Here is a 13,536-nt window from a genome sequence, read left to right as displayed (position 1 = left end):
GTAAATCCTTCTCAGATCCTTTAACTTTACCCTTGAACTGTACCTGTTTAATGGAATTTTGACAGAGCCTAGTAGAAAGCAACAGTTGGTAGGCTGAAAGAGCTGAACAAAGAATGTAGTCACTGCCCACTGCAGTGAAGACAGAATTTTGGAGTTTCAATACTCCCAAATCTTGGTAAATATTTTGGAGTTGAGCTTGACATTGAAACCAAAGAAAGTTCACGCTTTTAGGAGTTTAAGACTTTCCCAGGACTAAGGGACTCACCATAGAATCAAGGAAAAATCCAAAATAGTGTATACTGTGTTTCTGTGAAAGCATGGAAATAGTTACACAAAATCAAGATTCATTTGGTTTCTAACCAATTAGAAATTTGCCTACTAGAGCAAAAATCAACATGCTTCTGGGAAAAAGTAACCGAATCCAGGATCTGTAACATATCATATACAATATATTACACAATAACAATTTATTACATGTCAAGAGAAAAATTGTGTCTCTTAGTCATGAGAAAAGATAGAAACTGATCCTGAAATGACTCAAATTGGAATTAGGAAATAAAAATTTAAAAGCATCTAATAAAAATATGTTTGAAGATTTAGAGTAAAAGCAAGCATGGGGGGATCTCAACAGAGAAGTGAAGACTAAAAAAGAGTCACATGGAACTTGTGGAACACAAATTGGAGAATTAAAAAGTACAGTATCTGAATAAAAAGTCTACTGATAAACTAAGCAGCAGATTGAAAACTTAACGGAAGAGAAAGGATCACGGGGTGCCTGGGTGGCTTATTTGGTTAAGCATCTGACTTGATTTTTGGCTCAGTTCATGATCTCAGGTTGTGAGATTGAGAGCCCCACTCTGGGCTCTGCACTCAGCACACAGTCTGCTCTTCCCTCCCCCTCTGCTCCTTCCCCTGCACATGTGTTCTCTCGCTGTCTCTCAAATAAATAAATAAAATCTTAAAAAATAGTCAGTGCACATAACAGATCAGTGGAAATTATCCAACCAAAAAAAAGAAAGACTGAACATAGAACTGCTCAGAAATGAACATAGTCCTGGGGAAATGGTAAGTATGTATACTTAGAGTTCCAGAAGGAGGAGATAACTTAGTGGTACCAGTGGGGAGGGGTGGTGGGTTAAGGAAATAATGGCTGAATATTTGAATGAAAAAGATAGTTTTATCGATTGAAGAAACTCAAAAAATAGTAAGCAGGGGAACCCTGGGTGGCGCAGCGGTTTAGCGCCTGCCTTTGGCTCAGGGCGCAATCCTGGAGACCCGGGATCGAATCCCATGTCAGGCTCCCAGTGTATGGAGCCTGCTTCTCCCTCTGCCTATGTCTCTGCCTCTCTCTCTCTCTGTTTGACTATCATAAATAAATAAAAAAATTAAAAAAAAAATCTTGACTCTTAGTCTTAAAAAAAATAGTAAGCAGGAGAAATATAACATGGTGAAAAAGATCTTGCAAGCAGTCAGATGGAAAAAAGATGAATTCTATATAAATGAATATTGATAAGGATAGGTGACTTCTTTTCAGAAACAGTGGAGGACAGAAAACAGTGGGATGGGATCATTAAAATGGGAGGAGGATGGGTTGCTTCTCAACATTCTGTACATGGCTAAAATCACTCTTTAGAAATAAAGGTGAAATAAAGTCATTTTTAGATAAAAGAAAGTTGAGCGGAATCTGTTGGCAGAATATCTGCACTGAAAGAAATGTTAAAGGATTTTTTTTAGGTAGAAGGTGAATAATAACAGTTGGAAGCCCAGATCTGTGGGGAATAAAAGAACAGGGGAAGATACACTTCATAAACAACAAGCATAAGAAAGCTGCTATGAGTGTATTAATACTAGCAAAATAATTTTTAAGACAGAAATAAAGACAATTTTAAGGGACACCTGGGTGGCTCAGTGGTTGAGTGTCTGCCTTCGGACCAGGATGTGATCCTGGAGTCCCAGGATCGAGTCCCACATCGGGCTCCCTGCATGAGGCCTGCATCTCCCTCTGCCTGTCTCTGCCTCTATCTCTGTGTCTCATGAATAAATAAACAAAATCTTTAAAAAATAAAAACAATTTTTTTAATACAGAGTTTTAAGACAATTACCAGAGATAAAGGACATTTTTACATTGATAAATGGGGTCATTTCATCTAGGAGATAGAAAAGTCATAAAGGTGGATGTTTCAAATACAAGAAGCATAAATATATGTAGATAAAGGATTAGACAAATCCACAATCGTATTTAGAAATATTTACACTTTGAACTCAGTAATTGATAGAATTACTAAACAAAAAATGAGAAAGTAAAAGATCCAAAGAGCAACCAACCACCTTGACCTGATTCACATGTATAGAACACTACTTTTCTCCCACAGTACCCATACCTTCTGTGCAAAGTAGGAATAATAAAGCAGTTCCTTACTGTTGTTATCTCCGTTTCCAAACTCCAAAGATCTACGTGGTTTTCCTAAGTTCTGCATCAAACTCATTTGGTGGTAGAATTTGACCTGAAGTGATATTTAAGACTGTTAATATTTTTAATTATCCCTAACTTTTGAGGTAAAAATATTATTTTTTTTTTTATAATTAAGACTATTTGGCAGGGAGCAGGTTAAGGTTGACAACAGAATTGAGCAGAAGGTAGAGATTTCTCATATATCCCCTCCCCAGCATAGTACTGCCTTGGGTAATCTCCTCCATGGTCAATTTCCCCAACAAAGTGGTTTATTTGTTGCAACTGTTGCAGCCCACTTTGACACATCACAGTGGTCCCAAGCTCCATAATTTACGTTACAATTCACTCTTGGTGTTTACATTTTTTGGGTTTGGATTTGTGTTCATGATTTCAAAACACTTAGTGTGTACAATGTATGACTTGTATGTAAGTTTGTATGAATTTCCATGACACATCAGCCCTCACAGGGTCTTAGGTAAGAGTTGCTCGGTTTCTGTACCTGTTTAGAAAGTTGATAATTAACTATTGAAGAAGTATAATATGCTTATAATAGCATTTGGTCTGTAATAACATTTGGATAAAAGCTTACTATTCCAAACTGTGCTGTGTGTCTAGGAAACACCTATAAGCAGAACCAAGGTATCTTCCCTTGAGGGCTTCATAGTCTTATAGCAGGCCTGTAACAGGGGAATATGGGGAAGGGAGGAATTCTCACTTCTAAGGGAGGTCTGGAAAGGTAGCATAATAGAGAAGGATGTACTTGTACTGAGTTCTTGTAGACTTGTTGAAAGATGGCATTGAGAATGAGTTCCAACAGGGAGGGGTACTGCATGTATAATATGAAAGGCTTGAGAGAGCCTGACATTGTAGAGGAACTACAAATACTTTAATTTGATGAAGTGTTGGATGAATGGGCCATTTCATAATGAATTTTGTATCTATCTTAATGAGCTTATATACCTCATCGTGTAAGGTAACAGGAAGCTGTAGACTAATACTAGATTTGTGTATGAATGAAATTTGCTTTATTTAATAATAATGGGTAAACTTTTCATTAAAAAAAAAACAAAAACTTTTTTTTAAAATGGGTAAAACTTTTTAAAAGATATATGGTTAAACAGGACACCTGGGTGGCTCAGCAGTTGAGCGACTGCCTTTGGCCTAGGGTGTGATCCTGGAGTCCCAGGATGGAGTCTCACATCGGGCTCCCTGGATGGAGCCTGCTTCTTTCTCTGCCTCTCTTTCTCCATGTTTCTCATGAATACATAAATAAAATCTTGAAGAAAAAAAAAACTTATAGAAAAGTTTAAAAAGTATAGCACACAGTCCCCACAAACCCTTCACCAGGCTTCCTGTAGTGTGGTTAACTTGCATAACCATTGTACAATGATCAAAACCAGGAATTAACATTGATACAGTACTATTCAGATTTTATTCAAATTTCACTCATTTTCTCACTAATGTTTTTTCAGGAAAGGGGATCCAAAATCCCACACTGAATTTCGCTGTCTTGTCTCTTTAAATCTCCCCAGATCTGTGATGTTCCTCCTCTTTGTTGTCTTTCTTGGCCTTTGTATTAAGTCTTTTCTTTTGTATAATGTTCCTCCCAGTTGGAATCACTTGATGCTTTACCATTGCTAGAAGTTACACATCTGTCACAGTAATAACACAGAAGTGATACTGTGCCCTTGTTAGTATTTTCCCCTTTGTGTAATGGATGTCTAACTCATGAGATACTAGGCAATACTCTCACTCATTATACTTAACGACTAGTGGGTTTTGCCTGCAACAGTTTTTACTGTGGTGTTTACCAAATGGTGATTTTCTATTTCCTGCATTTGTTAATTGGAATCCTTTTAGGAAGAACTGTCTTTTCTTATTATGTGTTTATTCAGTTTATATCAGAATGGATTCACAGATACTTTATTTTATGGGATAAAATAATCTGTTATTGTTATTCAGTTGCTCCACTTGTTGAGACAACTTTTAGTATTGGACTTCTTTCATCTTGGTTCCTGTGTCTTTTCAGCATGCTCACCTCAGTTATTAGTGAGTATTCCCTTTTCAGGCACCGAAAGATGTGCCAAGCTCATCTTGTATTTTACCTGCTCCAGCCCTGGTTCTTTTTACTGGACAGCAGGGTTTAGAAACCAAGATCTGGGTACTAGTTGTACTCATTGCTACTTGGTGTCATTGCTTCTAGGACTTCTCAGTGACTAAGCTGGGAAATCTACATTTACATGAAGGTGAATATATATATTAAAAATTGTAGGGCAGCCTGGGTGGCTCGGTGGTTTAGTGCCACCTTCAGCCCAGGGCCTGATCCTGGAGACCTGGGATCGGGTCCGTGTCGGGCTCCCTGCATGGAGCCTGCTTATCCCTCTGCCTATCTCTCTCTCTCTCTCTCTCTCTCTCTCTCTCTCTCTCTCTCTCTCTCTCTCTCTCTCTGTGTGCCTCTCATGAATAAATAAATAAAATCTTTTTAAAAAATTTTAAGTTCATTTCGATACCAGTCCAACACAGCAGCCTTCCTCTCCCTTATTGATACTCATTTCTACCATATAAAGTAGTTTCATAATTGCTAGTTCATACTCCTTGTGAGAAAAAAAATTACTAATCAGAGGACTATGTTATGTATGATATCTTTGCCCTATAATTAATGCAGTCAAAATACTGTTTTCTGAAGTTATGCTTAAGTTAGATTTATTTCTTCTTCTTTGAGTATAATATGTAACTGTTTTTTTTTTTTTTAAATTTTTTATTTATTTATGATAGTCACAGAGAGAGAGAGGGGCAGAGACACAGGCAGAGGGAGAAGCGGGCTCCATGCACCGGGAGCCCGACGTGGGATTCGATCCCCGGTCTCCAGGATCGCGCCCTGGGCCAAAGGCAGGCACCAAACCGCTGCGCCACCCAGGGATCCCTGTAATTGTTTTAATACACTATGGTCCTTTTGTTAACTATGGTATTCCACTTTTTCTCTCCCACGCACAATAGTTGATTTTTATTATTACATGCTTTTTTAGTGTGTGAAGCATTACTACAGTTCTAAGAATCAAAGCTGTACAAAAAAGACCATCATTCCTACTGTCTTCTTCCATTGTTCCCTTCTTTCCTTCTGTTCCCACTTGCTGTAGGTGGCCATTTTCATTAGTTTTTGGATTATCTTTCCTATGTTTCTTTTGCACAAATGAGTAAGTGACATGTATATTTTCTTATATCCCGTTTTTTTCTTTCAGGAGAGGTAGTTATTGGATAAATATTTTTTAAAGGATTAGGTTTGAAATTGGGATTTGTTTTAGCAAAATATTACTTCTGTGGCTTTTGACAAATGACTTCATTATTGGTGTTTCTTTTTGTAAAATAAGCCTCGTTTCTTTTACCCTTTCCTTACTTTGTGGAGTGATGATGATAACAAGTCAGAGGATAAATGCTTTCTCAGAAGAAAAGCATGCTAAAAATGTAAGCTATTGCCTTTTTTTTTTTTTAACAGTCCAAGCTATAATCTTCTACCATTAGTTAAGCAGGAACCTCTTTTTTTTTTTTTTTTTTTTGAAGTTTTGTGCTCCTCAGGGACCATGAATGGTGTGCCCTACGAGGGTTTTGAGATAGAGAGTAGAGTGATAGGTACTGGTTGAGGAATATTTGACGCACCATATTTTAAAAAAAAACAAATTAGGACTATTAAAATAGGGCTGTGGATAGATAAGTTGAACAAGAATTTATGACTGTTTTTGCAGTTACTGTATTTCTCTTGATTTTTGATGCATATTTTCAATGGTGTTGGTAAATATAAATCTTAGGTTTAGTAGCCTTTAGTCTTGTATGTAACAAACAGCCTTATGCTAATTGAAAATTTTCAAAGTAAATAATTCAAGGATGCTTGGTTGGCTCCAATCAGAGGAGCAAGTGACTCAGGATCTCGGAGTCATGAGTTTGAGTCCCATGTTAAGTGTAGAGATTACATACATACATAAAATTTAAATTTATTTTTGTGTAATCATATAGTTTTAAAGATTTACCTGTTAGAGAGAGAGAGATGTGTGCGCATGGGAACAGGAAGGACGGGGGGGGGGGGGGGGGGGGGCAGAAATAGACTCCCTGCTGAGCTTGGAGCCCAGCATGGGCCTTGATCCCACAAATCTGAGATAGATCGACCTGAACAGAAATTAAGAGTTGGACATTTAACCAACGGAGCCACATAAGCTCCCCTGTATAGATTTTTCTTTTAACTTCAGTACAGTAGGGGAAAGTGAGGCATATATAGTCCCTGTTTTGTATGTGCTAAAATGGAAACTTAGTTAAGTAACTTGATGGAAGTGGAATTTTCAGAAAGTTCCATTCCCAGTTTAGCACAATTTCCTGGCCATGATACTAGTTCATGGAAATGACTGGTGTGCACTGTTTATGGCCAGCAATATTTTGTTGATTTTAAGCAAGACTATCTTGAGTATTATTGAGATGAGCTTAAAACATGAAATAATTCGTATAAAACCAAAAAGTAATTTATTTTGAACTAAGAATAAAGTTGAATTTTTAAGATTTTGTTCATTTATTTGAGAGAGAGGGAGACAGAGATAGCAACATAGAGCACAAACGGGGAGGAGTGGGAGAAGCACACTCCTCAAACGAGCAGAAAGCCTGACCCGGGGCCTCAGTTCCAGGACCCTGAGATCATGACCCAAACCAAAGGCAACACTTAACTGACTGAGCCACCCAGGTGCTCCTGAAAGTTGAATTCTTTAGTTTGCTTTTTTTCTCCTTTTTGATAACGGTCAGAAAACCAGTAAATAACCAAAATGGAACTGTTAAATTTTCTGAACAAATAAATGTGTTGCACTTAAAAATTGCTATTTTAAGCAGTTATGACCTGGTATTAATTGAGTGAATTAAAGATAAATATTGTGCAGATTATGTGTTTTTAAGTGTGTGCCTTTGATATTTACCCTTTTGCTTTCTCTACTTTTTTGGCAGAATAAATTGAATGGGCACAGATTCTTAGACCCCAGGAAAATCTACCCCATAAGACCTAAATTTAATTTAACTTAATTTGGTCACACTAATTGGTCTGGCCAAAAGACTGGAGTGATGGATCAGACAGATACGTACTTTCTATGAATAACAAATTTGAATCTCATTGCTGTGTTATTTTATTCCATATACCTAGCCCTTTCAGTCATGAAAGAAATCACTTCAGTAACCCTCCTTGCTACTAAAAGTGGCATCTCTAAGATCACCCCAAAAGGTAATCCCCTGAGTCTCTGCTTTTGGGAAAAAGGGAAATTAACAAATTTTCTATCTCTTCAGCTTTTCTCCTCTTTTCTTTCTGGATGTGGGATGCATACACCCTGAGTCTATCTGAACACCACATACAATTCAAGAGAAGCTCAATAACAACTCCTGCTTTCTGGATGGGAGAGCATTAAAATCTTTGATCCTTTTTACAGTTTCCCATTGGAAGACTGATAATCTGAGTCATGCATTACTTCCCTGAAAATACTAATGATGTAAACCACTGCAGTAGTGATGATCAAGCTTAATTTAGTATGTGATTTTAATATTTGTGAAGTGTTTATTAATGTATCTCTACTCTGCCTTTGTACCCTTTGGGACCACAGGATAGGGAGTGTTTGCTCTTTCTTAAGGGTGAATGCAATTAAGTAGCTTTAAGTAAAATTGTGCGTATTGGGAGTTGTGTTTTTCTTTTTCCAGATGGAACACTGTTGGAGGATTGGTCTTAATATTTTAAGCTCTTTACATTTGAGAATGAGTGATGAACCTAATTGCCCCAGTGCTCTGCTATTGGATCTCAGCGTGATTATAGAATATCCTACCATCCTCTGATAATTCAGTGCCTGCTTGTATGGTTGTGACTGGAAGCTAGGCACATTCCCTCTTTGTGGTTCATGCTCTTGATTGCTTGCTCTGTGCTTGTGCTGTTTTATCTTTGACAAGCATTTCCATGCTAAATAATGTTTTCCCTGTTGACTTCAGTTTTAATTTGGGGGCTGAATTGCCCCCAAGAAAAAAGTTCAGGTTCCTCTAAGAAAATCAGTAAAATTCACATTGAATATTAATGGCATTCAAGTATATGTATCTTATAGGCATGATAAACAACATAGGCTATTAGCAGTGGTTATCTGTAGGTTGTGAAATTACTGATGATTTGTGCTTTTCTTCAGACTTTTTGTAAGAAAGATAAATTTGTTTTGAAAAGAGATTTTGCTAAAGAATGGCAACATTTAGTCTTGATAGGTGTCCTTACAGTTTATTGTCCCATAATCCCTACAAAAGAAACTAATCAAATGTAGATTCATCCTGTTATTTATATGTGACACCTTGTAAAATATGTAAATGTATAGAATATATCTGCCGTAATGTTAAATGCTAGTATTTAAATGAGCATGAAATTGACTGAAGTTCGTAAGATCAGCATACCAGCAAAAAGTTCACAGTCACAGAAATTCATGTTGAAAGGACTTCTGTAATCTTAGGAAAGCTGTTAACATGCCAGGAGTCACACATCGGCTCGTTAATGCAAACCTGGATATTAAATCCTTTTGATTATCTAGTCATTTGTCGTTCCATGAAGTTTGTTTGGGCTTTTTGAGGTTCCCCCTGAATAGTAAATATTTGTTAGCATTCAGGTGGATATTTGGGATTATCAACTTTTTTTAAAGATTTTATTTATTCATGAGAGGCCCACAGAGAGAGAGAGGCAGAGACACAGGCTGAGGGAGAAGCAGGCTCCCTGCAAGGAGCCTGATGTGGGACTGGATCCCGGATCCCAGGATCACGCCCTGAGCCAAAGGCAGACACTCAACCACTGAGCCACCCAGGCATTGCTTATGTACTTTTTTATTTTTTATTATTTATTTTTTTATAATAAATTATGTACTTTCTTAAATGTAAAAATATTAGCTAAAAAAATTTGTTCTAATGCTATTTCTGTCCTGTCATTGTCTATATATGTACATTTATAGTCATCACAGTTGTATTAAAAATATTTTTAATTTAATCTTTTTCTAAAATCATTTCTACCTAAAAGACTTTTTAAAAAATATTTTAAATATCATTTTGGTGTAAAGGAAAAAGAAATGTCTTTTGTGATTATATTTTACATTCTGGTTTGCTATTCTACAATTTATAACTGTGCCTCAGATGTTGAGCATTTATATTATTGATATATAGCATTACAGTGACCATCTTTGTGTATAAGATTTTGGGAAATGTATTTATTGGATTATTTCTTTAAGATAGATTTTTAGAATTGAGTGATAGGAACATCTTTATAAGTCTTGCTACTTAAAGAGGAGATTGGTGTAGTGTTAAGGCAATGAGTATGTGTGCCAAATTTACCATAATTTTGACATGATTGGCTGATACAGTTGCTCAGGATTTTTGTAGTACTTTAGTACATGTACAAGATACATGTAAGAGCATCTTCCCAGTGTTCACTTGTTGTAGTTTGCTTATGTCTTTTTTGCTTGTATACTTTGATCTAGTTTTTTGGATAATTTGTATTAAAACATTTTGGTTAGCTTCCCAGTCTATTGTCCTTTCTTGATACTTGCCTACAACTGGTTTCAGGTCTGCAGATTCTTTGGTGTTTTCTCCCTGGGGGTGTAAAGATCAAAAGAAATTGAGCAATACTGAAAAACAGAATTTCAGCCTCAAAATACTGGCTTTGATATGAACTGGTAACATTTACAGGAAGAAGAACCTAAGAACACCCTAAAGTCATTTTGAGTGTAAGCAGACAAAGCCTACTGCCTTTTTGTGATATTCCAGCAGCAGCAGGGTGGAGGGATAAATGTATCTGTGGCCTTATTGCCTGTAACTCAGAGACTCCACATGACTGACATCTCATGGCTGTACCTATCCCTTTTGAGCCTAATGAATACATAATTTATTTTGAAGTAGTCCCATTCAAACTTTTCCAGATTCTTTCCCCACCTCCCTTTTTTCAGTTTATGTCCTAAGTATGTATTTGATTTGTGTAGTTCAGAGATAGTAGTTACTACCTGATAGCATTAGGTAATTAGTTACAGAGCTTTTATTGATTTTTTTTCCTATCTTATCATATGTATGTGTATTCACACAAAGTACAATTTTCTGGAAAGAGGTTTCCAGCATCTACCGTGAAGTTAAGCAGGTATTAACTACATTCACCTTGCATCTTAGTTGCCTTGGTAGTGAACCTATGATCCTTACTGAAGACTCTTGTTACTATGTAATTATTTTACTAAGCTTCTGTTTCATGGAATCATTAAGTCATTTCCCCATCAGTGAGTACTTCATATTAGTCTGTTAAATATTTTGGTTCCTTACTCTTCTTTACCCCAAAGTGAAAGCCAGTTCTCTTAGTTATTTTCGTTTTTCCTCAGCCATATGAGTTTTGTTTTTTCAAATTGGTTGTCAGAAAAAAAAAAAATTGGTTGTCAGAAATTTTAGGTGTTTAATTTAAATGATATTGTGCTGATTTTCGTTCTGGATGCTGTTGGTTAAATGTTAACAATGTATTTTTATCTTTCTCCTTTAGATTGAGTCTGTTTCTCAGCCACTGGAAAACCATGGTGCCTCTGGTCATCCTTCAGAGTCATTGTCTACCAAATCATGTGGAGCATTGAGACCTGTCAATGGAGTTATTAACACGTAAGTTGTATGTCTTCTGCTTCCTAAACCACTAATCCTAGTTTTAAGACCGAAAATTTATCACTTAATAGTATTGTGCATGCTTCTTACTGTAGCAAGTATATTTTAATTAGCATGCTAATATATTTCCCTTTAATTTATGGTAGCCTAAAATTAACTTACCATGGAGGAAAAAATAAAAGGTCCTACTGTTACTGTGAGTCGTTATGGTTGGTCCTAGCTTGGTAGAATTCTTGAGAAGTGTTTACATAAACTCTCTTACTCTTAGGACAGATTATTAGCTCTCTAAAGGCCATGTTTGTAAATTTGTATTTATGAAAGTTGAAGGAATCCCCCTATATTAGAATAGTATATACACGTCCTTTAAAGTCAGATTTCACGGAAGAACTGATTTTTGGGAAACCCATTAACATTAATGGGTTAAGATTAATCATGTGGGCATGATTAATTGTTTTCTTACCAGTTGCAATTTTCTTGGATTTTTTTTTTATTATTATTCATGTTTCTGTTATAGAAGAGAACTCGTTAATCACTTGGAACCTGAGTTTTTCACTTACTAACTTGCACTTTTCAGACATGATGTTAATGTCCACCAAGAATCTTAAAAATAAGCATTTACTGTGGTTATTTAGGAAGTGACATGCATCTGCTCCAGAATAATTGTGTCTGTGAACATTTGTAACCAGAGGAGGTTAAAGCAATATTAGAGGCTTTGTTTCCTTGTCTTCTGAGAAGTGAATATTCTTCTTTCCCTTTGTATAGTCTACAGCCTATCTTGGCAGACCACATTCCAGGTGACATCTCTGATGCTGAGGAACAATTACAAAAAAAGCAACGACTCAATCTAGTTTCTTCATCAACTGATGGCACCTGTGTGGCAGCCCGAACACGTCCTGTGCTGAGCTGTAAGAAACGAAGGCTTGTTCGACCCAATAGCATCGTTCCCCTTTCCAGGAAGGTCAGTACCAATGAGACTTGGTTATTGTTAAACAGTGAGCCCAAATGCTCAGATAGAATTATTAGTCTTTTGCCAAGTTTGGTTCATTTGACTAATATTTTCTAAACTTGGCTAACCACCCAAATTTCCTGGGGAGCTTGAGAAAATACTGGGTTCCTGACAATTGTTTCTAGAAGTTATGACTTCATTGTTCTAAAGCTGGACCTGGGACCCTTTTTTATTTTCGGAAAGCAAAAAAACTCCCAGGTATTTCTTGAGGCACGTTTGGAAATCACTGACTTGAGCTTTGTAATAGAAATGGGAAAGAAGAGTTAAGTGCTGCCATCAACACTTAAGAGGAGATTGATGCACTTCCCACTTGTCCTGTTACCACTGAAAATGGCAATGTGGCATGCTTTCCTGTCAAATAATCTGTGTTAAAATGTTTAAATTGATGTGATGAAATGAATGTTGGTCTTCACAGAGAACATGGAGATTAATTCACAAGTGTAGGAAACTTTTGATTGCTGCCTCTTCAAATAGAGTTGGATTTATTCCAAACTAATGAAATAATACTTCAGTAAAATTAATACCATGCAATGGTATTAACTTTGAAGAAGATAAACCTGGGTTTGGATCATGACACTGCCATTTGGTAGTTGTGTAATGTGAAACATGTTAACACCCCCTTAATCCCCTTCTCAGACCCTTCCCTTCATCCCAAGCCTCAGATCTCATAGGGTTATTAGAGGGCTCAATGAAATACATGTAACTTGCTCATGGGGGTGTCTGGTTGATAAGTTACTGGTACAAAGTGGCTGTTCCTGTTAGTATTTTGGTTATTGTTCACTTGTTCATTCTTTCAACAAATATTTATTGAGCTCCTACAGTGAACTAGGTCTGTTCTATGCAGTGGGAATATGACACTAAAAAAACAGATAAAAATATTTCCACTCCTGAAATACTCTAGTGAGTAGAGACAGAAAAGAAAACAACAAAATAAAGATAATGGTATGTTCTATAGTATTAAGTGCTAGGGAGAAAAATGTAGCAGATGAAGGGAATAAGGACTGCTGGGGAGCTCAGATGGAATTAAGCCTTGAGACATTCCAAGGATAAGGAAGAGCCTAGGAAGGAGTGACTAGTGAAATAGAAGGAAAGTGAAGAAGATGAGACCCATGAACAGTAAATGAAGAACATGTGTCAGAGAGGAAGGAGGATGGTGTATGGATGCTGTAGACAGGTCCAGTTAGATGAAGACAGCAAACTGACTGTTGGATGTAGCCGGATTAGGGCTGTTTGAGATCTGTATAAGTTATTTTGCTAATGGGAGAGAGTGAAATTCTGCTTGGAGTGGGTTTAGAAGAGGATGGGAGGCAAGGAATTGTGGGGGAGCTGTTTAGGATAATTCTTTCAAAGAATATTTTTTTTTTTCAAAGAATATTTCTGTAAAGGAGAGCAGAGAAAAGCTTATGTGAAGGAAAATCTTTCT

General features: G+C 36.7%; 1 protein-coding gene across 5 annotated transcripts in view; it reads left to right on the top strand.

Annotated features, from left to right (window-relative positions):
* KANSL1 (KAT8 regulatory NSL complex subunit 1) overlaps positions 1-13,536 on the top strand; it is a 186,342-nt gene that overhangs the window by 143,080 nt on the left and 29,726 nt on the right. For all 5 annotated transcript variants that reach the window (XM_055321532.1, XM_055321504.1, XM_055321517.1 and 2 more), the window contains 2 exons: positions 10,995-11,107; positions 11,870-12,065. In XM_055321532.1, coding sequence (XP_055177507.1) covers positions 10,995-11,107; positions 11,870-12,065 — 309 coding nt within the window. The remainder of the gene's footprint in view (positions 1-10,994; positions 11,108-11,869; positions 12,066-13,536) is intronic.

This window comes from Nyctereutes procyonoides, unplaced genomic scaffold (assembly GCF_905146905.1).
Source record: "Nyctereutes procyonoides isolate TBG_1078 unplaced genomic scaffold, NYPRO_anot_genome, whole genome shotgun sequence".
Taxonomy (NCBI): Eukaryota; Metazoa; Chordata; class Mammalia; order Carnivora; family Canidae; genus Nyctereutes; species Nyctereutes procyonoides.
This window is presented reverse-complemented; position numbering and strand designations above follow the sequence as displayed.